The sequence below is a fragment of the Corythoichthys intestinalis genome, chromosome 4 (assembly GCF_030265065.1).
Source record: "Corythoichthys intestinalis isolate RoL2023-P3 chromosome 4, ASM3026506v1, whole genome shotgun sequence".
Lineage (NCBI taxonomy): Eukaryota > Metazoa > Chordata > Actinopteri > Syngnathiformes > Syngnathidae > Corythoichthys > Corythoichthys intestinalis.
In genome coordinates, this window is record NC_080398.1 from 7,755,276 (window position 1) to 7,780,719 (window position 25,444).

The 25,444-nt window shown below is 39.9% G+C and overlaps 1 protein-coding gene across 7 annotated transcripts in view; it reads right to left on the reverse strand.

Moving 5' to 3' along the window:
• syngap1b (synaptic Ras GTPase activating protein 1b) overlaps positions 1–25,053 on the reverse strand; it is an 86,468-nt gene extending 61,415 nt beyond the window's left edge. For 5 of the 7 annotated variants that reach the window (XM_057833687.1, XM_057833684.1, XM_057833681.1 and 2 more), the window contains exon 1: positions 24,388–25,053. In XM_057833687.1, coding sequence (XP_057689670.1) covers positions 24,388–24,592 — 205 coding nt within the window. In that variant the 5' untranslated portion in view covers positions 24,593–25,053. The remainder of the gene's footprint in view (positions 1–24,387) is intronic. The other 2 variants (XM_057833685.1, XM_057833686.1) reach the window with 2 other exon arrangements.
• Between the last annotated feature and the right edge of the window lie 391 nt (positions 25,054–25,444).

Here is a 25,444-nt window from a genome sequence, read left to right on the forward strand (position 1 = left end):
TCCACATGCCCACATTCAACAGGAAAGTACCTGAGAGCAACAGGAAGTGACCTCCACATGCCCACAATCAACAGGAAGTGACGCAATAGCAAGAGTAAGTTACCCAAAAAGATCCCAATATCAACAGGAAGTAACTTATAAATGTCCCAAAACGAACAGGAAATGACCTGATAGCAACAGGAAGTGACATCCACATGCCCACATTCAACAGGAAATGGCTTGATAGCAATAGGAAATGACCTCCACATGCCCACATTCAACAGGAAGTGACCCAGAAATATCCCTATGTGGTATCAATAGGAAGTTCCCCAAAAAGGTCCCAATAGCAATAGGAAGTGACCTATAGCTGTCACAAAATGAACAGGAAGTAAATAAATGACATCATATCGACAGGAAGTGACCTATACATGAGGCCAAATTAACAGGAAGTTACCCAACATCACCAAGAAGTGATGTAGATTTGCCCCAAATCAGCAGGAAGTGATTCAGAAATGTCAAAAAACTAACAGGAATGATGCGGTATCAATAGGAAGTTACCCAGCATCAACAGGAAGTGATCGATAAATATCCCAAAATTAAAAGGAAGTGACCTCATATCAACAGCAAGTAACTTATAAATGCCCCAAAACGAACAGGAAATGACCTGAGAACAACAGGAAGTGGCCTTGAAATGCCACAAAGTCAACAGGAAGTGACCCGACATTAACAGGAAGTGACTCAGAAATATCCCAAACAGGAAGTGCCACCAAAGTTACCCAAAAAAGGTCCCAATATCAACAGGCAGTGATCCATAAATGTCCCCATATTAAAAGGAAGTGACCCCATTTCAACAGGAAGTAACCTACTATAAATGTCCCAACACAAACAGCAAATGACCTGATAGCAACAGGAAGTGATCTCGACATGCCCACAATTAACAGGAAGTGACCAGACATCAACAGGAAGGGATCCAGAAATGTCCAAACACTAACATGAAATGATGCGGTATTAATAGGAAGTTACCCAAAAAGATCCCAATATGAACGGGAAGCGACCCGTAAATGTCCCAAAATCAAAAGGAAGTGACCTCATATCAACAGGAATTAACCTATTAATGTCCCAAAACGAACAGGAAATGACCTGATAGCAACAGGAAGTGGCCTTGAAATGTCCCAAAGTCAACAGGAAGTGACCTACACATGCCAACAATCAACAGGAAGTAACCTAGATATGTCCCAAAACGGTTTAGAAATGACCTGATAGCAACAGGAAGTGGCCTGGAAATGTCCCAAATCAGCAGAAGGTGACCTACACATGCCCCCTATCAACAGGAAGTGACCCGACATCACCAGGAAGTGACTCGGAAATATCTCAAAACTAATAGGAAATGACGCAATAGCAATAGGAAGTTACCCAAAAAGATCCAAATAGCAGTAGGAGGTGACCTGTAAATGTCCCAAAATGAACAGGAAGTATAGAAGTGACCTCATATCAACAGGAAGTGACCTATACGTGACCCCAAATTAACCGGAAGTGACCCATAATCAACAGGAAGTTACCCAAAAAGGTCCATTATCAACAGGAAGTAACCTATAAATGTCAATAATACCTGACTGCGGCCGCCAGCCGCTACAAGCAATGCCCAGTTGCTATAAACTACACCCACATGATGCTACGCTAGATATCATATGTACAGAGAAGAGAAATTAATGCGAAATGATGGACTCGCCTGCGTTCACAAACAGCCGCCATCTTAAAGCAGTAGACTTCTTAGGAAGGCTCTGTTGTAGAGAACCTTCTTAAGTTACCCAAAAAGGTCCCAATATCAAAAGTAACCCAAAAATGTTCCAAAATTAAGTTTAAAAACTAAATTATACTTTTAAAAAATAGTCAATTACATTAAAAATTGTGAAATGGTTTAAGCACCATATCAGAAAACGTCATATTAAAACAAAAACATCTCCGTCTATCTTATGGATGTGTTGGCGTTGCGTTCTGGAAGAAAGATAAACGAGCGTCTGTCTTTCTTGGTCCCAAATGAATCCATCAGATTGAGAAGCTTTAGCGACCAAAAGGTTAATCCGAGCGGTCCGCGCTAGAAATGAATCATCCGGCTGCCGCTCATGAATATGGCCGCCTCATTAGGATACATTAAAACTTGATGAGCCGCCGCTGACGGACAGCGGATTTTTTTTTTTTTAATAACTGCCAGCGGTCGGAGAATAATAGCGACGCGCGCAAAAATCACTTAACGACTCCAGCGCCCGTTTCCTTCCGCTAAACGACAGAATACACTTTGACCGACTCCGATTTAGAGGTATGTTTAATCGGTGGGAATGGCCGCCGACAACTCGGGCCGACGCGGGCAGAACCAAAGGATAGGAGGGGCCGGTCCTATGCGATTCGTGGCCCAGGAGCAAAACCAGCGCAAAGGTTGCAGTCATTATATTTGACCAAAAAAAAAACCAAACATCTCCAATTTCCCCTAAATTAAAAGGAAATAAGCCAAAATGGAAGCGGCCCGGCAATACCCCAAAATAATTAGAATATGAGCCCAACTTAAAAAAGAACAGGAAGTGCCCAATGATCATGGAATGGTCCGTAAATGCCCTAAAATCAACAGGAAATGATCACGATGTGATCACGTAACCCCCCAAAATGTACAGGAAGTGACCCAATATCAACCAAATGTGACTGGTAAATGTCTAAAAATCAACAGGAAGTGACCGATGAACAGGAAGTGACCTGGATAGGATCCAAAATATACAGGAGTGACCACAGAATGCCAAAAATATACAGGAAATGATCCAAAATAATGAAATAAGCCAAATTATAAAGGAAATGATCCAAAATAATGAAATAAGTGTAAAAAAATAAGTACCCTAAAATCAACACAAAGTGACCTGGAAGTGTCCCGAAACAAACAAAAAAAAATTACAAAAAGTGACCTGACACCAACAAGAAGTGACCCAAAATCAATTAAAACTCACTTGGAAATGTCTCAAAATCAACATGAAGTGACCAATAAACAGGAAGTGACTCAGAAAGGCCTTCAAACCATCAGAAAATGATCCAAATGTACAGGAATGTAAAGGTCCCAAAATCACCGGAAAGTGAGCCAAACATACCCCAAAATAAACAGGAAGTGACCATTGCACAGGAAGTCACCCAGACATACCCCAAAATGAACAGAAAGTGACCCTAGAACTGCCCTGAAATCAACAGGAAGTGACCAATAAACAGAAAGTGACCCAGACATACCCCAAAATCAACAGGAAGTGACCACATATCAACAGGAGGTGACCTGGAAATACCCTAAAATCAACAGTAAGTGACCCAAAAACAATAGGAAGTGACTTAGAATTGCCCCAAAATCAATAGGAAGTGACCTCCTATCAACAGCAAGTCAACTAGAAATACCCTAAAATCAACAGTAAGTGACCCCCAAAACAATAGGAAGTGACCTACAATTCCCTCAAAATCAATAGGAAGTGACCTTTTATCAACAGGAAGTGAACTATAAATATTCTAAAATAATTAGAAGTGACCAAAACATTATGAAGTAACCTACAAATGGCCAAAATCAACAGGAAGTGACCTCATATTAATCGGAAGTCAACTAGAAATACCCCAAAATCAACAGGAAGTGACCTCATATCAAGCAGGAGTCAACTAGAAATACCCTAAAATCAACAGTAAGTGACCCCAAAACAATAGGAAGTGACCTAAAATTGCCTCAAAATCAACAGGAAGTGAACTAGAAATATTCTAAAATCATTAGAAGTGACCCAAAAACAATAGGAAGTTTCCTAGAATTGCCCAAAATCAAAATACCCTAAAAACAACAGAAAGTGACTAAAAAGCAACAGGAGGTGACCTGGGAATACCCTAAAATCAACAGTAAGTGACCCAAAAACCGTAGGAAGTGACCTAGAATTGCCCCAAAATCAATAGGAAGTGACCTCATATCAACAGGAAGTCAACTAGAAATACCCTAAAATCAACAGGAAGTGACCCAAAAACAATAGGAAGTGACCTAGAATTGGCCAAAATCAACAGGAATTGACCCAGTACCCTAAAATTACAAGGAAGTGACCCAAAATGAAATCATTGCATTTCATTGACAACAATATCTGTCCAATTCACGTAAAGCAGCACTAGGTAACTTTTCAACCTTTATAAAATATTTTCATAACATTTTTGATGATATGTCGACTGACAACTAGTTGAATGACACCCCTTTTATGTCTTGAGGGAGATCTGTATTGCTTCACCGGCACTTATTAACTTTGAGGAGGGTGCAGGAACCACACAAAAAAACTACAAATGTGCTAACTGCTTTACGGCATACGTCGATACCTCCTTTCATTATAAAGACGGAAGTCGATTCAAATGCTTTCGCGCGAATTCTGCATTGGCCTGGCTTTCACTCGCTGGCATGATGTCCCCCCCCCCCCCCCCCCCCCGGTTGGCCAGACTAAACCACACGTTTGCTAACCGTCATAAGCTATTGTTTAGCCACAACTGGATTCATTACATTATTAATGAAGGGAATAGTATCTTTTCCCAATATAAAATCAAATAGCATTTATATCATAGTATAAGGAAAAACAAGATGAACAGTTGGACTTGAAATGATTAGAATTCAAAGCGCCAAGACAAAGGGCAGAACAGATACAGGACGCCTTCTGACCACGGGAGCCCAATGCGAGTGTCATGCAGCTGACTGAGCAAGATTGACGCGGACAAGCAAGTGAATGGGCAAGACATCTACAAGCCCACGCCTGCACCACCAAATCCCGCCGTCAGCTATTCTGGAGGCCAACAATGGGCAGTCCAGAACAATGACGGAACATCTCGTCTTGCCACAAGGAACACCTGCTAAAGAGGAACCCGCGACTGAGAAGTTGACACTCAGCACTCACGTGGCGCTGAGGTGGCAAAATCCTCAACTCTCATTGCCCTGATAACAGTAACGCCTGAAACCCTCCTGCCCAATCCACAACAGAAAATAATCCTAAACAACGCCCAAACACACCCTCTTTCCGGTCCACAGCCCACCTTACCAGAGCCTTGAACTCATTTGCTCTCCAAAAACGTATAAATATGTATGTTCTATTTTTGTTTCAGTGTGACCAAGACGTATTTATACGTCGTTAATGTGTAAGAGACATCTCTGGCTTCTGATTCAACTAAGCTCCAAAGCACAATGCTGAAAATCCATTTTAAAGCAATAAAACTGGCCACAGGAGGGCAGTAGCGCATTTGGTAAGACCCGCAACCCGATTCAACGGAACAAACGGCCGGGGCGCCGGCAGAAGATGACCGAATGGATGTCCAGGATGCCAGGCGGCGGACCACCGAGCAGAACAACCGGGAGGACGCCCGGGATGCCAGGCGTTGGACGACCGAGCAGAACGACCGGGACCACCGGTGCAGCGGACGATGCCGTTGAGTCCGTGCTGCTCGCCGAGCAGAAACGGGCGGCAATGAGGGAAAAGTTTACCACAACAGCGTCATCTCTCAGTTAGTTATGTGTAAATAAATTGTTACTTTGCTATCAAAAGCTCTTTTTGTCTTGTTGTTTATGTTATTTTGTAAAAGGAAAACATTATTCAGATGTTTGGGATGTCACAAAAGCAAAAAATAGCTGTGTTAAAGTCAAAGAATTGTATGCTTTCACAAAAAGCTCAATTTCTCCATTTTTTCATCAGAAATTGGAAAATTGCTCAAACTAAGCTATTTTCTAATGCTGGTTTCTAAAGAATGGAAAAAGATATGAACTAACTTTTTTTTCCTGCTGAAAGAAGAAAGTATCATCTTTCTTTTGGTGGGTCACATGTTTATATAGCAATAGAACAGAATTTTCTGTGGACCTTGCAAAATCAGTCAAAATCCAGTAAAACGGCCGGGAGCGAAGGGGGTTGCACCGGTGAAAATGGCTGGGAGTGAATGAGTTAAAAGACTGAATGTTTAACTAATCATTGTTTTTTTCTCGGGAATCTTTTGTTGATTTGTCATATGGTGACCCTGGATCCAGTTTGCCTCCTTACCTGGGTCTCTCTGTGCTGTATGATTGCTGCCAACTTGGAATAAATTGTCAACTTGTTTTTCAAACCCTTTTTCCAGTTTTTAAAATGGAGTCAGTACAAAGGGTTAAGACTAAGGTGAACGCGCAGAGTTTGGCCTTTTGGCCGGGTTGTCGGGATTCTGCCGGCCCGGGTCGTTGGAATTGCGCTAGAGCGGTTCCGGCGGTTCGGCTGGCGTGATTTCAGCAATCTGGCTAAAAAGTCACATTCCCTTATTACTTTTCATCCTTCAGACAGCCGCTGGACACAAAAATGTTGTTTAATCCATCTGCAGGCGACCATCATGATTGGGGCGCTGATCCTCATGGGAAGCGCAGTCTTCCTTAAAGCAAAACACTATCGCTTATGTCCACCGGCGTCACTAAAATTGACTAAAACTGAAAAGTTACCAAGTGTTGCTTTAAACCAGGAGGACTGGCTGTGAATGCTCATCTTTCAATGCTACTGACGGCACTGGACGCCAATTTGGAGTCATTCGGCCGCTCCCAGTCAAAATGGATCAGACGCAGGGGCAGAACCGCACCTGGGCCCTAACCCTAAACCCTAACCCTAACCCTTCAAGGACTCAAGGTAATTATTATATTTTTCGTACCATGCGTGCAGTTTTGAAAAAAATCAATTGGAGGAATTAGCCACTCCATACCTCGCAATATTTACATATAATAATTGGCAACTACCCGGTTTTTGCTTTCAACCAAGAAACAAGGCTGTTTTACGTCCCTATCTGTAAAGAATTCAGGGACTGAAGCCTTTATTTACAAGAATTTTCACCGGAAAAGCTTTGTTTACATCAGGCGGCCGCTAGCTACATTCACTAACAGACTAGCATTGTACTTCGACACATTTATTGCAGAAAACACAGACGCGAGAGAAAAATCAGTTTCTGCTCTTGCACTCCTCTTTAAAAGAAACTGCTGTATTTTAAGCCAAAATAACCGTTGTGTTTGATAGAACAATATGTCTATATGCTGCCATAGCAGATTCATGGTGCATGAAGCCCCTGAACTATTTTTAATTTGTCCGTTTTACCCTGGAAACCCCTGTTTACAGACGTCGCGCAACCGCTTTTGTTTCAACCTAGCCATAAAAAGAAGGTAAGAAATCGTATTTATTACTCAAAATGTCTGACATTTTTAGCTTAGAATCATTAATTGATGTCTAATATTTAGTTTAAAAAAAAAAAAAAAAACTTAAAAAAATTATTTGCTCGCATATTTAAACTTTTAAACAAATGATGTCACAATGAAAAAAATGGCGTCTGTAAAAAAGTCACGGATATCTACCTCATAACTATCGCTTAACTGTATTTTTTTTTTTGTTACTGTCGCATTTTCTCCGATATGTTAGATGATAAATAATCAGTCCAAACAAAGAAAATTAGAAAAAGAAACGTTTAAAAGAGAAAATATATGAAAAAGTAAATCTCGACCACTCCTTGATGTCTGCGATTTATGCATCGTGACCTTTGTTATATTACTGTGTTTCACCCATAAAATCCCCCCCAAATCCGCCTGTGGCCACTCACAGCTGTGTCTTGACACTCGGTGAGACATGCTACATGGAGTTTTTGGATTGAAAAGAGGTAACTACGCGATAATATCTTGTTAAAATCATGGCGTTTTTAATTATGCTCTCGCGTGCTCTCACCTCCAGATAGGGGTTCGTTGTTTTAAAAATTATTATCATTTTTAAATAATGCCCTCTTGTTCAAAATTTTTCTTCCTACAGAAAATTCAGATTTTAAGCTTTCCAATGACGTATCACACATGCATATCGGACAATTTTGAAATTTGCCCAAATCGTGGGTTACAGAGCGGAACTTCAAGTCACCTGAGTGTTTTCTGCCTTATGTAAAATAAATGCTAACTGCACTTTTTTTTTTTTGCTTTTAAGTTTTAACCAACAATCGAGACTGTTTGATTTCCATGTCTATACAGAATTGAGGGATTTAAGCATTTATTCACAAGAATTTTCAATGGAAAAAGCTCTGTTTCCATATGGCGGCCGCCACATTGACTGACAGACTAGCATCATACTTCTACATATTTACGTAAAATAAACACTAACTGCACTTTTTTTGCTTTTAACCAACAATCAAGACTGTTTGATTTCCTTGTCTATACAGAATTCAGGGATGTAAGCATTTATTCACAAGAGTTTTCAACGGAAAAAGCTCTGTTTACATATGGCGGCTGCAACATTGACTAGCATCATACTTCGACATATTTAAGTAAAATAACTGCCAACTGCCCGGTTTTTGCTTTAACCAACAGGCATGAAAATGGGTCAGGGGTTAAAAAGGTGAGAAGGGTGTGGAGGAAATATGTTCCGGCGTTCTGCCAAAATGTCCTCCGTCGGCGAAACATGAGGCGAATTTGACAATTTTAATTTTTCACATAAGGCTTAATATTCAAATTAGCAGGGGTTTAATTAGTTGAAGGAGTTGATTTCAACCACCATTGACTTGCGCTCTCACTCCGAAGCCCTGAAACTATCAAATAACTGGCAAACTGCACAGAATTTGTTCAAATCAACTCCAGCGACTAATTGAACCCAGGCTAACTCAAAGATTAAGCCTAATGTAAAAAATTCTGAACTTCCCCTTTAAAGTATAGACCATTGAATATGACCATTAAAATGTTGTCTATAAAAGTTTTCGAGCAATAAAACAACAAAAATGAATGAAATGAATAAGAATCCTTCAAAGTATTTCATAATGGGTCCAAATTATTTTTCGAACAGATCCTGTGACTATAGCACCTGAGAGACAGCCGTTTGCTTTGCTTAGCCAAAACTACAGCTGAGGAGGCAAGATGGATATTTAGAATTTCTTTAAACCTAAGCTTTCAAAACCCTCAACAACAACTGAGCTTGAACAGAGGATTGAGCACGAGCAGTATCAAAAAGTCCTGGCTGTCTTGTTACCTGTTGTGCTGTAATTCCAGGTGGTGCTTGAATTGGATGCTTTAGCGGTCAACAGTCTTTTAGAGCCAGCGCAAGGAGATATTTTTGTCATCTTTACTGGACAAAAATGTGAAGTAATGGCTGTGTTTCCAGTGTGCAAATGCAGCCGTTTGTAGTATATCTCCTGCCTATTTAATTGCATCCTGGCGAGATAGCAAGGCTATGTTGTTTTGACCGCAAATTCCCAGCGCTCACGGCTCACGCATCATGGTAAAACACGTCACCTGTTTTTTTTCCATACCCGATTAGAAAATGTGACACGTGCTGTCACTCCCATGACTACAGTATTCTTCATTATACATACATTATGGGGCAATAACAAAATAGTAACGCACAGGCATCAAGGAAAGTAACTTTAATCAGATTACGGATTTAGAAAAATGAACACGTTAGATTGCTCTTTACTGAAAGAAAGTAATCAGATTACAGTTACGCATTACTCACATAACGCGTTACTGACAACACTGCTTTTATATTACCATTAAATACACAAGCTTGACGCTAACTTAACAGGAGCTATTTTTTTCACCAGAGATTTGGCTAGCTCTGGCAGTATTCAATGCAAGCTGGAACGAACGGCAGTAACTTGTCATAACGCAAAATATGAAAACGATTGAAACCATTACTCACCAAATTCAATATGCTGGCAAATGCATTCATCTAAAAAAAAATTGGGAGTGAGACCCCTCCTCTTCCAGCGAACGTGATTTTGTACTTAGAACAAGATCATCTGTCGCAATTAACGATCTTTGACGCTCTTTTCTCCCCCCTGCATTCAAACTTGTTTCTCTCTCAGCGGCTGTGATTAACCTCAATGAAGTTGCTCTCCTTGCTAAGCCTTGCCTATCATTCTGCTTTGTAAGTTTTTAGTCACTTTGTGTATTGAATTTGAAAGGAAAATGTGTGGGGGGTTTTTTTGGCGAACTTTTTCATGAAGCTAAACTGTTGAAGCTACTCACACTTGGAAAAATACGATTGTACAACGTTTTAAATGTATTCATTTGGTATATTTCAGTTGCCACGATGTGAGAGATCAATAAATTGCAGAGAAGTACGCCTTGCGTTTAGAGTGCTTGTTTTTGGGTTTGCTGGAATAGCGTCACTGGCACACGCAGCATCAAACAGGGGAAAGGGTAAGCGCTGCGGCGCCAAGCCACTTCTGGCTGCATTTTTGACACATGAAAAATAACGATTACGTACTACTGTATGACGAAAAATTTTAGTGGTTTTGTAACCGCGACGTTTTAATAGCATGATAAACCGTGAAGGTAACCGGCACATGCCTGCACCCGACCCCCCCCCCCCCCCCCCCCCCCTAAAAATTTTCTCCTCGGATCTACACGATTCACGTAGGTCATCCTTTTTTACTTCAAAACGGCAAATTTCGCCGAAAGGTGAGAGATTTTCATGCCTGAAACCAAGAATCGAGGCTGTTTTACGCCCATATCTACTGTATAAAGAATTCAGGGATTTAAGTATTTATTCACAAGAATTTTCACCGGAAAAGCTCTGTTGACATAAGGCGGCCGCTAGCTACATTCACTAACACACTGGCATTGTACTTCGACATATTTATGTAAAATAAATACTAATGGCACATTTTTTAAAAAAAAATGTTTTTGTACTTTTAACTAGGGCTGTCAAACGATTAAAAATTTTAATCGAGTTAATTACAGCTTAAAAATTAATTAATCGTAATTAATCGCAATTCAAACCATCCCTAAAATATGCCATATTTTTCTGTAAATTATTGTTGGAATGGAAAGATAAGACACAAGACGGATATATACATTCAACATACGGTACATAAGTACTGTATTTGTTTATTATAACAATAAATCAACAAGATGGCATTAACATTATCAACATTCTGTTAAAGCGATCCATGGATAGAAAGACTTGTAGTTCTTAAAAGATAAATGTTAGTACAAGTTATAGAAATGTTGTATTAAAACCCCTCTTAATGTTTTCGTTTCATTAAAATTTGTAACATTTTCAATCAAAAAATAAACTAGTAGCTCGCCATTGTTGATGTCAATAATTACACCATTCTCACTCATTGTGCTTAAACCCATAAAATCATTTAGACCCAAGCGCTAGCAGAGGGCGCCAAACACCAAAAAACAAGTAACACTGCTGTCATTTTAATCTGTTTGAGCGGGGCACGTGCGTTAATTGTGTCAAATATTTTAACGTGATTAATTAAAAAAATTAATTAATGCACGTTAACGCGATAATTTTGACAGCCCTACTTTTAACTAAGAATCAATTCTGTTTTATTTCCATATCTATACAGAATTGAGGGATTTAAGCACTTATTCACAAGAATTCTCAACAGAAAAAGCTGTTTACATATGGCGGCCGGCACATTGACTGGTAGACTAGCATCATACTTCGACATATTTACATAAAATAAATGCTAACTACACGTTTTTTTGCTTTTAACCAAGAATCGAGACTGTTTTATGTCCATATGTATAAAAAATTCAGGGATTTAAGCATTTATTCACAGGAATTTTCAACACAAAATGCTCTTTGTCTGTGTTTCCACTCACTCAGCTTTGACAGAGATAGGTCCTCTATAAATCGGCCCAGTGTCAATACATTATGAAGTCTATGGTGTTAAAATATCTCTGCCAACCCCTATGCTTGGCCAGTCGTCTGGAGAGGTCCGCCCCAAAAAATTCCACTAGTACCTACCAGGGGTCGCGTTAAACGAATATTTTCCGCCGTTGACCGTTTTTTTAAAACGGTGACGGAAAAAAATGAAGTCCGTCCGTCATTTTGACAGGTTGCAATTCACACCCCAGACCACAGGGTGGCGAGTGAGCATATTAATTAGCTATTGTCTTAATGCATGACGTCGTTGGCTATTCTGTCAGAATATTGTAGCGTCACCGGGGTCTGGCGGCGGCACCGTGATTGACACATCAACGCGAGGTTCTTATTGGTGCACCCGGTGTGCCAGCGCGTCATCCAATTGGTGGACTAGATTGCCGCCTGTGTATAGACCCCAATCACATGACGTCACAACTCCGCCCCCCTGACTGGATTCGCCATATTGTCCATCAGCTCCTCATGTTTACACATTACCGCTACGTACACGCCTCCTATTACGGCGTGTTTTTCTGCTCGTTAACATTAATAATCAAAATGGTGAAGGCGTGTGTGGCGGTTGGTTGCAGTAACAGAGAAGATAGATGGACAGACTTGAAGTTCTACCGTATTCTGAGAGACCCGAAGAGGAGAGCGAGATGGACTGCTGTATTTCGACGAGAAATCTGAGCACCAAACGATCACCACAGACTATGTAGTAGTCATTTTATATCTGGTAAGATGCATTTAATATATATTTAGAAGATTTTGGGCTGACAACCACAATTAAGATCATTGTGTGACGTTGGTGATTGGGGTCTATATAGTTGCCTCTTTTTCTTTGGGGGCGGAGTTGTTGTTTTGTTGGTGTTGTTGGCGGTAAGCAGTACTCGGGGGGTCCCATTTATGCTCATCGCACCCAAGCCCTGTTCACATTTGTTCCGCCACTGATCGGACGTCTAGTGCCGTCAATGGCGGCCGGTGAGTTCAATTCTTTGGCCAAAAATAAACAGGTCCTGTTCAAGTGAGATCTAATTGCTATGAATGTAGCCCTCGGACCAAACTAAGTTTGACACTACTGCTATAGCGGAATGCATAGCGCCGTATATTTTTGGGGGGGTTCCACCTATGAAGCAGGATCAAAGTGGATTGGATCTTTCCTAGATTTATATATGGAATATACTGTAGTATGTTGGTAGCTTGAGTTGTCCTGGGACCCAAGGGTCAGCGGTTCGATACCCGGCCCACTGTCAAAGTGCCCTTGGGCAAGGCACTGAACCCTAACTTGCCCCCAATGGGTTGGCAGCGCCCTGCATGGCAGCAGTACCATTGGTGTGTGAATGTGTGCTTGACAGGTTAAATGTGTACTAATGTAAAGTGCTTTGGGCATTGTAACAATGTAGATAAAGTGCTATATAAGTGCTCTCCATTATGTATGGAACAATCAAACTGGCATACCAGGTTAGCACTTTGGTGTTGAATCCTGCTATAGAAATCAATTAAAACTGATGAATATGCAGAAAAAAAATCTAAATAGGCTTATTTTTCCCCCTTTTCCGTCCTTTTATCCACACGGCGGCGCCCCCAGCCCCCGACGCCGTGCGGCCAGCGCACAGGAAACCAGGTTAGCGCCCGAGAGATGTCACTTCCGATACGCCCACTCCTTCGCTCGCTCGCTGGCTCTCGCACGCCCCCGGCCTATCGCCATGACAACCCAGAAGAGAATAGAAAAGAGCGGCGAGGTGTGCGAATTAGGGATGGAGGAGATGAGAGTGGGTGGCTGGCTGGCTGGCTGGCTGGCTGGATGGATGGATGGACGGATGACTGGGTGAGGAAAGAAAAGGAAAGGAATGGGGGGATGAAAAAGAGAGGGAGGGAAGAGAGTTTTTTGGGAATAGGGAGCCCATGTCTTGTTCCCATAGCAACGCAGCCATCCGTGAAATACTCGCGCTCGTCGTTTATCTCTTCGTCCCTTCTCCTCCTACTTACTATATATACACACACACCACAAGCACGCACCGAGCGTCAAGTCGGCTTGACGACGACGCGCTCGTCCGAAGGCGCTCGACGGAGCCGTGTTCCCCTTCCACCGGCGGTCCGTCGGCACAGTACCACCCAGTGCCACGAGGTCAGCGGCGAGCTCGGCCAAATGATGAGTGGCCGATATGTGTCTTGGTACGGCTGATGTTTTTGGTCCCCCCACCAAAAACAAAAGTTAATTTTGGTCAAAAGTGGTTGACTTGGACTTTAAAATGGTTCATTTTTGCTGAAAAATCTTTTAGATGTCCCAATCAATATTAGTCCAAAAAGTTGAATTCATACCATGGACAGCTCTAGGGTAACAAAAAAATTTGGGGTCAAAAACAGTTTATGTTTTATGCAAAAAGAAAATTGTTAATTTTGGTATTTAAAAAATGGTTGTGTTGGGGTCGAAAATGGTTCATTTTTTCTCAAAACAGTTCATTTTTGTGTTTAAAAAAATAAAATTAAATTAAAAAATACATTTTCGGCCCAAAAAGAAAATGGTTAAATTTGTTTTGTTTTTTCAAACGGTTGTGTTTGGGTCAAAAGTGGTTCATTTTTGCCCAAAACGGTTCCTTTTTGGGAAGACATATAATGTTAATTTTGGTGCAAAAACAGTTCATGTTTGGTCCAAAAAGAAAATGATTAATTTTTGCTTTAGAAAAAAAAATTGTTCATTTTTGCTCAAAATAGTTCATTTTGGCATTTTTTTTTTTTTTTAATGTTCCAAAAATACAATGTTTAATTTTGGCTGAAATGGTTGACTGCGGCTTCAATATGGTTCATTTTTGCTGAAAAGTCTCTAACTAAATGTACAAATGAATAGTACTCCAAAAAGTTTAACTCTCTTGCTGCCATGGACTGTACTAGGGATAAAAAAATAAAATTGGGCCAAAACAGTTTGTTCCAAAAAGAGTATTATTAATTTTGGTAAAAAAAATTTAAAAAAAATTGTGTTGTGGTCAAAATCGTTCATTTTTACTCCAAACGATAAAAAATACAAATAAATTTTTTTTTAAATGCTATTTTTTAGGGGGGCTAAAACATTACACGTTTGGTTCAAAAAGAAAATAATTAATGTCTGTGGGTTTTTTTTATGGTTGTGTTGGGGTGAAAAAAAATTACACATTTGCTCAAAATGGTTCATTTTTGGTTAAAAACTAAAATTGAAAATCTATTTTGGGGGCAAAAACAGTTCATGTTTGGACCCAAAAGAACATGGATAATTTTGGTTAAAAATGGTTGACTCGGGGTTCAAAATGGTTCGTTTTAGCCGAAAAATGAGGTCCAAATGAATGTTTGTCCAAAAAGTTGAACTCATTGACCGCCATGAATAGCGCTAGGGTTACAAAAAATTCAGTGGGAACAAGCGGTCCCTCAGATAGCGATAGCGTCGAGGTCTGCCAGATGATGTTCAACCGCTGAGTGTCGTGGTGTATCTATACTTCATTTTTGGGCAAAAAATGGTTTGTTCCTATTTCAAATATTTTTTGGGGGGCAAAAACATTAGGAAAGAAATTTGTAATATTGTCTTTTAAAAAATGGTTTTATTGGGGTCAAAGGTGGTTAATTTTTGCGAAACGCGATTTGTTTTTGGTAAGACATAAAATGCTATTTTTGGGGCAAAAACCGTTCTTGTTTGGTCCAAAAAGAAAATGGGTAATTATGGTAAAAATGGTTGCGCTGGGGTCAAAAATGGTTCATTTTTGCTCAAAATGGTTCTTTTTTTTTGTCAAATAAAATAAAATTTTGAGGGACAAAAACGGCTCATGTTTGGTACAAAGAGAAAATGGTTAATTTTGGTCAAAATTGTTGTGTTGGGGTAAAAAAAAATTGTTAATTTTAGCTCATAACGGGTCGTTTTTGTTTAAAAAAGTTTGTTATTTGTTGTTTTGGGGTAGAGGGTCAAAACGGTTCATGTTTGGTCCAAAAACAAGATGGTTAATTTTGGTCAAAAATGTTTGACTTGAGGTTCGAAATAGTTCATTTTTGCTAAGAAATCTTCCGTATGTTTGAATGAAATGATTTTTTATTCCCAAAATGTATTTTTATAATTGATGATTTCATTTGGTGTAATATTTCTATGTGGCGGAAAACACTCAGGTGACTTGAAGTTCTGCTCTGAGACCCCCAATTTGGCCAACTTTCAAAACTGTCCGACATGCATGTGCGATACGTCATTGGAAAGCTTAAAATCTCAATTTTCTGGGGGAAGAACATTTTTGAACAGGAGGGCATTTCCCCCCCCCCAAAAAATTTTTTTTAAACGGCAAAACGCTATCTGGAGGTGAGAGCACGCGAGAGCAGAATTAAAGACGCCATGACTTTAACGAGATATTATCACGTACCTAACTTGTTTTGATCCAAAATCTCCATGTAGCATGTATCACCGAGTGTCAAGACACAGCTGTGAATGGCCAGAGCTGGATTTTGGGGGGATTTTACGGGTGAAACATGGTAATATAACATGGGGTCGCGATGCAGAAATCGCAGACAACAAGGAGTGGTTGAGATTTTCTTTTTCATATATTTACCCTTTTAAACTTTTTTTTCAATTTTTCTTTCTTTGGATCGATTATTTATCATCTAACATATCGGAGAAAATGCGACAATAACAAAAAAAAATACAATTAAGCGATAGTTATGAGTTAGATATCCGTGACATTTTTACAGACGCCATTTTTTTCATTGTGACATCATTTGTTTAAAAGTTTAAATATGCGAGCGAATAATTTTTTAAAGTTGTTTTTTTAAAAAAACTAAATATTAGACATCTATTAATGATTCTAAGCTAAAAATGTCAGATATTTTGAGTAATAAATACGATTTCTTACCTTCTTTTTATGGCTATAGGTTGGAACAAAAGCAGTTGCGTGATGGTTTTTTTTTTTTTCTTTGTTTGGATCGATTATTTGTCATCTAACATATCTGAAAAAATGTGACACAAACAAAAAAAAATACAAATAAGCGATAGTTATGATGTAAATATCCGTGACATTTTTACAGACACCTTTTTTTTTTTTCTTTAAAAGTTTAAAATATGCGAATGAATAATTTTTTAAGTCGTTTTTTTAAACGAAATATTAGACATCAATTAATGATTCTGAGCTAAAAATGACAGACATTTTGAATAATAAATATAATTAATTACCTTCGTTTTATGGCTCGTTTTATAAACAAAAGCCATTGCGCGACATCTGTAAACAGGAGTTTCCAGGGTAAAACGAACAAAATGAAAATAGTTCGGGGGCTTAATGCGCCATGAATTTGCTATGGCAGCATATAGACATATTGTTCTGTCAAACACAACAGTTGTTTTGGCTTACAGTAAAGCAGTTTCTTTTAAAGTGGAGTGAAAGAGCAGAAACTGCTTTTTCAGTCTTGTCTGTGTGTTCCGCCATATACATTTTTTAATTGTCCAATTCAATTTTAATTGACGCTAATATTACATTTAATGCCAAATAGGCCGTTGGCCTCAATTGCCAAATTTTTGAGACCCCTGGCAGAATTGATGACCATTATTTTCTAATGTGTGATCTAAGCTCCGATTTGAAATTGTTTCATGTGATGTCAAATCATCTTGATGTTGAGCATTTGTTTCATAAGCGTCCTGTAGCTTAGCTAGCCGAGCACCAAACCAGGCTTCCTTTCTCCCTCCCACTCGCTCGCACTCGCTTCCTCGCTCGCTCACTCCCACAACTCCTGGCCACTTGATTTCCTCCCACGTTCCTCGTTTGGTCTTTCTTTCAGCTCATCTCGCCGGGAAAATGTCAAGTCCGGCGCTCGTCACGTGCGCCCGCTATCCCGCCGATCGCCGATTGAATTTGGCGGCGGCCGTCGACGTCCAATCGTTTTGACTGGCGGCGAATGACAAACGTGACAAACTTAAGACTAAAATGGTCACTTTGGATGAAAATGGCGTCTTTTCGGGCACGGATGAATAGGGGTGGGAACCTCAGGGGAGCTCAGGATTCGATTTGCGATACAAGGCTCACCATAACGACGATCTCACGATATTGCGATACAATGATTATCCATACATTGGTCAGGAAATCATTGATTTTTGGTCACTTCCTGTTGATCTTGGGGAATTTCTGGGTCACGTACGGGTCACTTCCTGTTAATTTTGAGTTACTGAACTGGAAGTGGCTGATTTTCTGTTTCTTTTTGGGAGGTCTCCTCATTATAGACATGCCCACCAAATTTCATGTTGCTTAGTCAAACTGGTTTCAAGGGCTGAATTTTACAAGCATCCAACACACTCCTGAACATAGCAACATTTTTCAAATGGCCACATGAAACAAATATGGCTGACTTTTCGGTGTCATTTTAGACATGCCTTCTTGAGACTTTTTTTGGAGGTCTACTCATTATAAACGTGCCCACCAAATTCCATGTTGCCGAGTCAAACTGGCTTCAAGAGCTGAATTTTACAAGCATCCAATACACCCATGAACATAATAAAGTTTCAATTGGCCACTTGAAACAAATATGGCTGACTATCAGTGTCTTTTCAGGGATGGCTTCGCGAGACTTTTTTGAAGGTCTGCTCATTATAGACATGCCCACCAAATTTCTTGTTGCCGAGTCAAACTGGCTTCAAGGACGGAATTATACAAACATCGGCTGTATCCCTGAACATTCCAAAGTTTAAATTCCACTTGCAACTTGAAACAAATATGGCTGACTTTCTGTGTCATTTTAGACATGGCTTCTTGAGACTTTTTTGGAGGTCTACTCTTCATAGACGTGCCCACCAAATTTCATGTTGCTGAGTCAAACTGGCTTCAAGAGCTGAATTTTACAAACATCACATGCATCCCTGAACATGGCAAAGTTTCAATTCCACTCGCCAATTGAAACAAATACGGCTGACTTTCTGTATCTTTTTAGATATGGCTTCTTGAGACTTTTTGGGAGTTTTACTCATTATAGACGTGCCCACCAAATTCCATGTTGCCGAGTCAAACTGGCTCCAAGGGCTGAATTTTCAAACATCTGATTTATCCCTGAACATGGCAAAGTTTCAATTCCACTCGCCAATTGAAACAAATATGGCTGACTTTCTGTGTCACTTTAGACATGGCTTCTTGAGACTTTTTTGCCCACCAAATTTCGTGTTGCCCAGTCAAACTGGCTTCAAGGACTGAAGTATACAAACATCTGATGTATCCCTGAACATCGCAAAGTTTAAATTCCACTTGCAGCTCGAAACAAGTATGGCTGACTTTCTGTGTCACTTTAGACATGGCTTCTTGAGACTTTTTTGGAGGTCCCTTCATTATAGACGTGCCCACCAAATGTAATGTTGCCGAGTCAAAGTGGCTTCAAGGGCTGAATTTTACAAATTTCAGTTTTTTCCCCCTGAACATGGCAAAGTTTAAATTCCACTCTCCATTTGAAACAAATATGGTTGACTTTCTATATCTTTTTAGACATGGCTTCTTGAGACTTTTTGGAGGTCTTCTCATTATAGACGTGCCCACCAAATTCCAAGTGGCCAAGACAAACTAGCTCCAAGGGCTGAATTTTACAAACATCCAATACACCCCTGAACATAGCAAAGTTTCGATTCAAATGGCCACTTGAAACAAATATGGCTAACTTTCTGTGTCTTTTTAGACATGGCTTCTTGAGACTTTTTGGGAGGTCTACTCATAATAGACATGTCCACCAAATTTCATGTTGCTAAGTCAAACTGGCTCCAGTGGCTGAATTTGACAAACATCTGATTTTTCCCTGAACATGGCAAATTTTCAATACCAATCGCCACTTAAAACAAATAGTGCTGACTTTATGAATCTTTTTGGATATGGCTTCTTGAGACTTTTTTGGAGGTCCCTTCATTATAGACGTGCCCACCAAATTGAATGTTGCCGAGTCAAAGTGGCTTCAAGGGCTGACTTTTACAAATATCAGTTTTTTTCCCCTGAACATGGCAAAGTTTAAATTCCACTCTCCATTTGAAACAAATATGGTTGACTTTCTATATCTTTTTAGATATGGCTTCTTGAGACTTTTTTGGAGGTCTTCTCATTATAGACGTGCCCACCAAATTCCATAAGGCCAAGTCAAACTGGCTCCTAGGACTGAATTTAACAAACATCCAATACACCCCTGAACATAGCAAAGTTTCAATTCAAACGGCCACTCGAAACAAATATGGCTAACTTTCTGTGTCTTTTTAGATATGGTCTCTTGAGACTTTTTTGGAGGTTTACTCATTATAAACTTGCTCACTAAATTTCATGTTGCCGAGTCAAACTGGCTTCAAGGGCTGAATTATACAAACATCTGATGTATCCCTGAACATAGCAAAGTTTAAATTCCACTTGTAACTTGAAACAAATATGGCTAACTTTCTGTGTCTTTTTAGATATGGCCTCTTGAGACTCTTTTGGAGGTATACTCACTATAAACTAGCCCACCAAATTTCTTGTTGCCAAGTCAAACTGGCTTCAAGGGCTGAATTTTACAAGCATCCAATACACCCATGAACATAGCAAAGTTTAACTTGAAACAAATATGGCTAACTTTCTGTGTCTCTCATTATAGACGCGTCCACCAAATTTCACGTTGCTAAGTCAAATTGGCTCCAAGGGCTGAATTTGACAAACATCAGATTTTTTCCCGGAACATGGCAAAGTTTCAATACCAATCGCCACTTAAAACAAATATGGCTGACTTTATGAATCTTTTTAGATATGGCTTCTTGAGACTTTTTGGGAGGTCTACTCACTATAGACGTGCCCACCAAATTTCATGTTGCCAAGTCAAACTGGCGTCAAGGGCTAAATTTTACAAGCACCCAATACATACCTGACCATTGCAAAATTTCAATTCAAATGGCCACTTGAAACAAATATGGCTGACTTTCTGTGTCTTTTCAGGGATGACTCCTTGAGACTTTTTGGGATTTCCACTTTTTACGGACTTTGCCGCCAAATTTCATGACATCAATTCAAGCTGGCTCACGTGGCCAAATGTTACAAGCATCTGACATGCCCCAGAACATGACGAACTTGTAACTAAAACGGTCACTTTGAAAGAAAACACGGGAGACTTCCCATGACTTTTCGAGCACAGCTTCTCGAGAATCTTTTGTGAGGCTACTCGTTATAGTTGCGCCCATCAAATTTCACGTCGCTGAGTCAATTTGGGAAATATTCAAAAGATCTCCGGAAACAAGCGACGGACAGTAAAGTAGCCACTTTGCACTTTCTCTTCTTTGTCACGGCTTCTCGCGGGTCAAGCCGCGATGGACGGGGCTATCAAATTTCCGTCCTCGGGGACCGAGGGATTTTGTCTGACAAAACAATTGGACGTCGAGGGAGAACGAGAGCGAGCGCTGACTCTGTAAATAAATCCGGGCTAACTTTGCCCAGCGTTTGAAGCGGTCATCGCACTTGACAGCTCAGCTCGGCGGCAAAAGCGCCAATCAGCATATTCTGCATGGGAAGCATCGACTCCTTTGGCAGCCGTTCGCGCCGACCGCCGTTGCATTCAAAATCAGCTGATTTTACATCCGCTAATCAACCACGTTAGCATATTCGCACTTACGACGCTCCAACTAAGGACACGCGTCAACAACCTTCCTACTCTTCAAATATCTTTTTTTTTTCTTTTTCTTCATTGGCTCCCATTGACGGCAATATATGTCCAATTATGGAATAAATGTGCCACCAGAGTTTGAATTTGACTTTCTAACACAGTTTTTTTTTTTTTCAGCATCAAAATTCAGCCACACACTCGGTAACAAAAATTATATCATCAAACAAAAATCACTCGCTAAAATTCATTTGCAAAAATCTTGAAAAATTCACCTACAAAAATGATGTTACGGTTAAATTCGGTTGAAATTTTTGCATTTGAATTTTTAACTCCCCATCAAATTTTGAATAATATTTTTTTTTAAATTAACAAAACCTGCTAAAAAAAATTGTTGCGAAAATTCAGTCAAAAAATTGATTGAAAAAAAAACAGTTGTCGCAGAATTTAGGTTGCAATAAAATTCGGTAAAAATATTTGTCACTGATTTAAACAAAGGTTTTTTTTTTTTTTTTTTAGTTTTTCTTTACAAAATTGTAACAAAAATTCAGCTGTAAAAAAATCCAGTCGCAAAAATATAGTTGCAAAAAAATGAAGTTGAAAATTTTTGGAGCTCATTTTTTTGAAAAGTGGATGAATTTTTGCAGTGGAATTGGTTTGGGAGTGAAATTTCAATGGTAAAAAATTTTGTTGCTGGAATTTTGGAGCAAAAATTCAGTCACTAAAAATTCAGAGTCAATAAATTTCTGAGAAAATATTTATTGCTGAATTTTTAACAAAAGTTTATTTATTCAATTTTTTTATTTTGCAAAATTTTAACAAAAATTCAGCTGCAAAAAAATTCTGTCAAAATTTTTGCATCTCAATTTTTTGGGCTAGCGACTGAATTTTTGCAACTTGTTTTTATTTCGGCTGAATTTCAATGGTGAAAAAAATTCAATATTAGAATTTCGAAGCAAAAACTCAGTTGCTCAAAATTTAGTAGCAATAAAATTCTTTGTTGCTGAAGTTTATTTATTTATTTTTAAATTGTGACAAAAATTCAGCTGCAAAAAAAAAATCAGTCTCAAAAATGCAGTTGCAAAAAAATTGTCAAAATTTTTTGGAGCTCATTTTTTGAGAGAGCGACTGAATTTTTTAAACGGATTTTTTTTTCCGGCTGAATTCGGTCGCTAAATATTCTGTGGCAAAAATGTAGTCAAATCATTTGTAACTGAATTTTTTTTGCGACTGGGTTTTCCTGGCTGAATTTTGCGTCTTTTAGTGGCTGAAAAAAATTTCAGCGTCGAGGTATCAAATTTAAATTCTGCTGCCACAGATTCATTCCACATTTCAATCTATTGGACCGGCAGCGATCCCATTCTAAATGGATTGGATGACTGTCAATGAGTCGACAACGGTTTTTAAGGTAGCACATAGCGTCGTCAGAGCATGAGCCACGCGCTTAAAGATGTTATGCTAGCTAGCTAGCTACGTACATTCATTCATTCATTTTCCATGCCGCTTTTCCTTTCCTCCCAATAACAATGTCAGAGGAATAACCGAGACTTTATGGCCGCTTTGAATCACTTGCTCTTGATTTTGGGGTTATTGCGGGTGACTTCGTGTTGACTTTGAGACATTTTGGGGTCAGGTCCTGTCAATTTTTTGTAACTTGGACTATGGACTTTAGGGTCACTTGGTCTTGATTTGGGGGTCAAATCCTTTTTGAAAAGATTTTTGGATCATTTGTTGTTGATTCTGGCTCATTTCCTGTTGACTTTAGGAGCTTTTTGGATCACTTGTTCTGGGGGGAATAACGGGTGATTTTCTATTGATTTAGGGCAGGGGTCCCCAAACTTTTTCCTGTGAGGGCCACATAACTTTTCCCTTCTCTGATAAGGGGAGGGGGGGCAGTTTGTAACAGAAAAAGTGTGACGATTGCAGGAGTGCCTAAATGTAAAAATTCATAGTTCGTCAGAGAGCCACAATCAAATAACCCTTTCTGGATACTTCACGGAACAAAATAAATTAAAATAAAATAAAAATAATAATATAATATAATAAATAATAATAACACTATTAATTAAATAGATAATAACCAAATAACCCTCTCTGAGTTCTTCACAGAAAAAGGCCAGGAAATAACACTATTGTGAAAAAAATTGAAAATGCTCTCTGGTATTGTTCAGGGGGCGGGCCGGATAGCCGTAGTTTGGGGACCCCTGATTTAGGATATTTTGGGGTCACTTGGCCACTTCCTTTTGAAAAGAAACTTGTGGATTTTGGCCCACTTTCTTTGGATTAAGAGGCAAATCTCAGTCACTTCCTTTTGATTTCGGCTCACTTCCTGTTGATTTTGTGTCACTTCCTGTTGCCCATGATTTGGGGGCAATTTCGGGTGAGTTCCGGTTGACTTTGGGACATTTTGGGGTCACTTGCTGTCGATTATTGGTCCCTTTCTATCGACTTTGGGCATTTTGGGGTCACTTGTTCTTTTCGAAAAGATTTTTTAGGTCATTTCCTGTTGATTCTGGCTCACTTCCTCTCGACTTTGGGGCCGTTTTTGAATCTATCGCTCTTGATTTGTGGGTAATTCCGGATGACTTCGGGACATTTTGGGATCAATTCCTGTTGATTTTTGGTTACTTTCCATTTAACTTTGGGCATTTTGGGGTCAGTTGCTCGATTTGGGGTCACTTCTTTTTGACTTGTTTGAGTTTGGATCGCAGCCTTTTGACGTCGGAGCATTTTTGGCTCGCTTGCTTAGGATATTATAGAGGATCACTCGCTGCCAGCTCATTGGACGTCTACCGTCGTCAACGGTGATGAATTACTTCATATAAAATGTTAACTTCTATTAATTTAAATTTTTTTTTAATCAATGATTTATTTTTGAAAATATTTATCGTCACCTGTTATTTATTTATTATTATTGAAACATTCGACCCCCCCTCCCCCCAAACTATGGAAATGCTTGAGTGTTGCACTCATCACGTTTTAACGTGATCCTATCGACAGAATATTGAACTTTTGGGGGGGGGGAGTGCATGGGACTTCCTGGTGATTCGAGGAACACGTCGCGTAGGCAGGATGCGTGCTTGCCTCGAACCCTTTTCTATCCTCCAAATGCCGCATGGACCCACGCTGCGCTAGCGCGCGCGTGCACCTTCATCTCCCCGCAAATTACTCACGAGTGGATGTGACGCACCTGTCGACCGTGCTGCCGCTGCTGCTGGTGCCTTCACATGCATGTCAGCCAACGAGCGGGCGACGGCGGGCGTCATGAGGAATGAAGGAAGGATGCGGTGCGGTACGGTGCGGTGCGGAGGATGACAACATGAGAGAGAGAGAGGGAGAGAGAGAGAGAAAAAAATAGATATATAGGCGTCCGTCCCTACCTTGGATGGGAACATAGGACATGTTCCAACTGCATTGAACGGAGGTTGCGGCAGGTCTCGGCGTTCCAGGAAGCAAAGAGTGCACTCAAAATACCAAAAGAGCGAGAAGGGGAGAAAAAAAAAATCAAGCAAAAGGAAAAAAAAAAAAAAAGACAGGCGGCGTACTCCTTCCTATGGGAGCCGATGATGATGGTGGAGATGCCAGTAGTCCGCCGCCGCCGTCTTCGACATCGGCGTCATCGTCACAAAAAGCACCATATTAAGAAGAAGAATCCAGCACCCCGAAAGCGCGCGCCTGGCATTAAAAAAAAAAATGACAGGATGCACAAATGTGTGCGTGTGTGGAAGTGTGGGAGGGGAAGCGAAGGGGCACGAGTGGGTGAGAAACAGAGAGAGAGAGAGAGAGAGAGCGCCAACTGGTGTTATCATAGAGAGCACATATCTATTGGGCTTAGATGCGTAATGCATGTTGTCAGTCCGTGATTCTTATCGGCCATTTTGGGTCAGAGCCGTTGCTCCGTCGATTCTGACGAAGACGTCGAGGAAACCAAGTTAGAGAGAAAAGGGAAAGATTACAGCTTAGCTCGCTGTCTAGCTAGGACTTGCAACGTCTTGGCGAGGAAAGTATATGTTTTTGGAGTTATTTTGAGATTTGGGGGGTATTTAGGGGTTCTTAACGTACGCCCCCCCCTCCCCCCGGTGGCTGAAAATGTCATTGCATGTATTCGACTTTCCTATATATGAATTTAAAATGAAGACTTTGCCAGTAAATGTTGTCTATAAAAGTTGTAAAGCAATAAATCAACAAAAATGACTGAAATGAACAAAAAATATATTTTCTCGGGCTGTCAAACGATTCAAATTTTT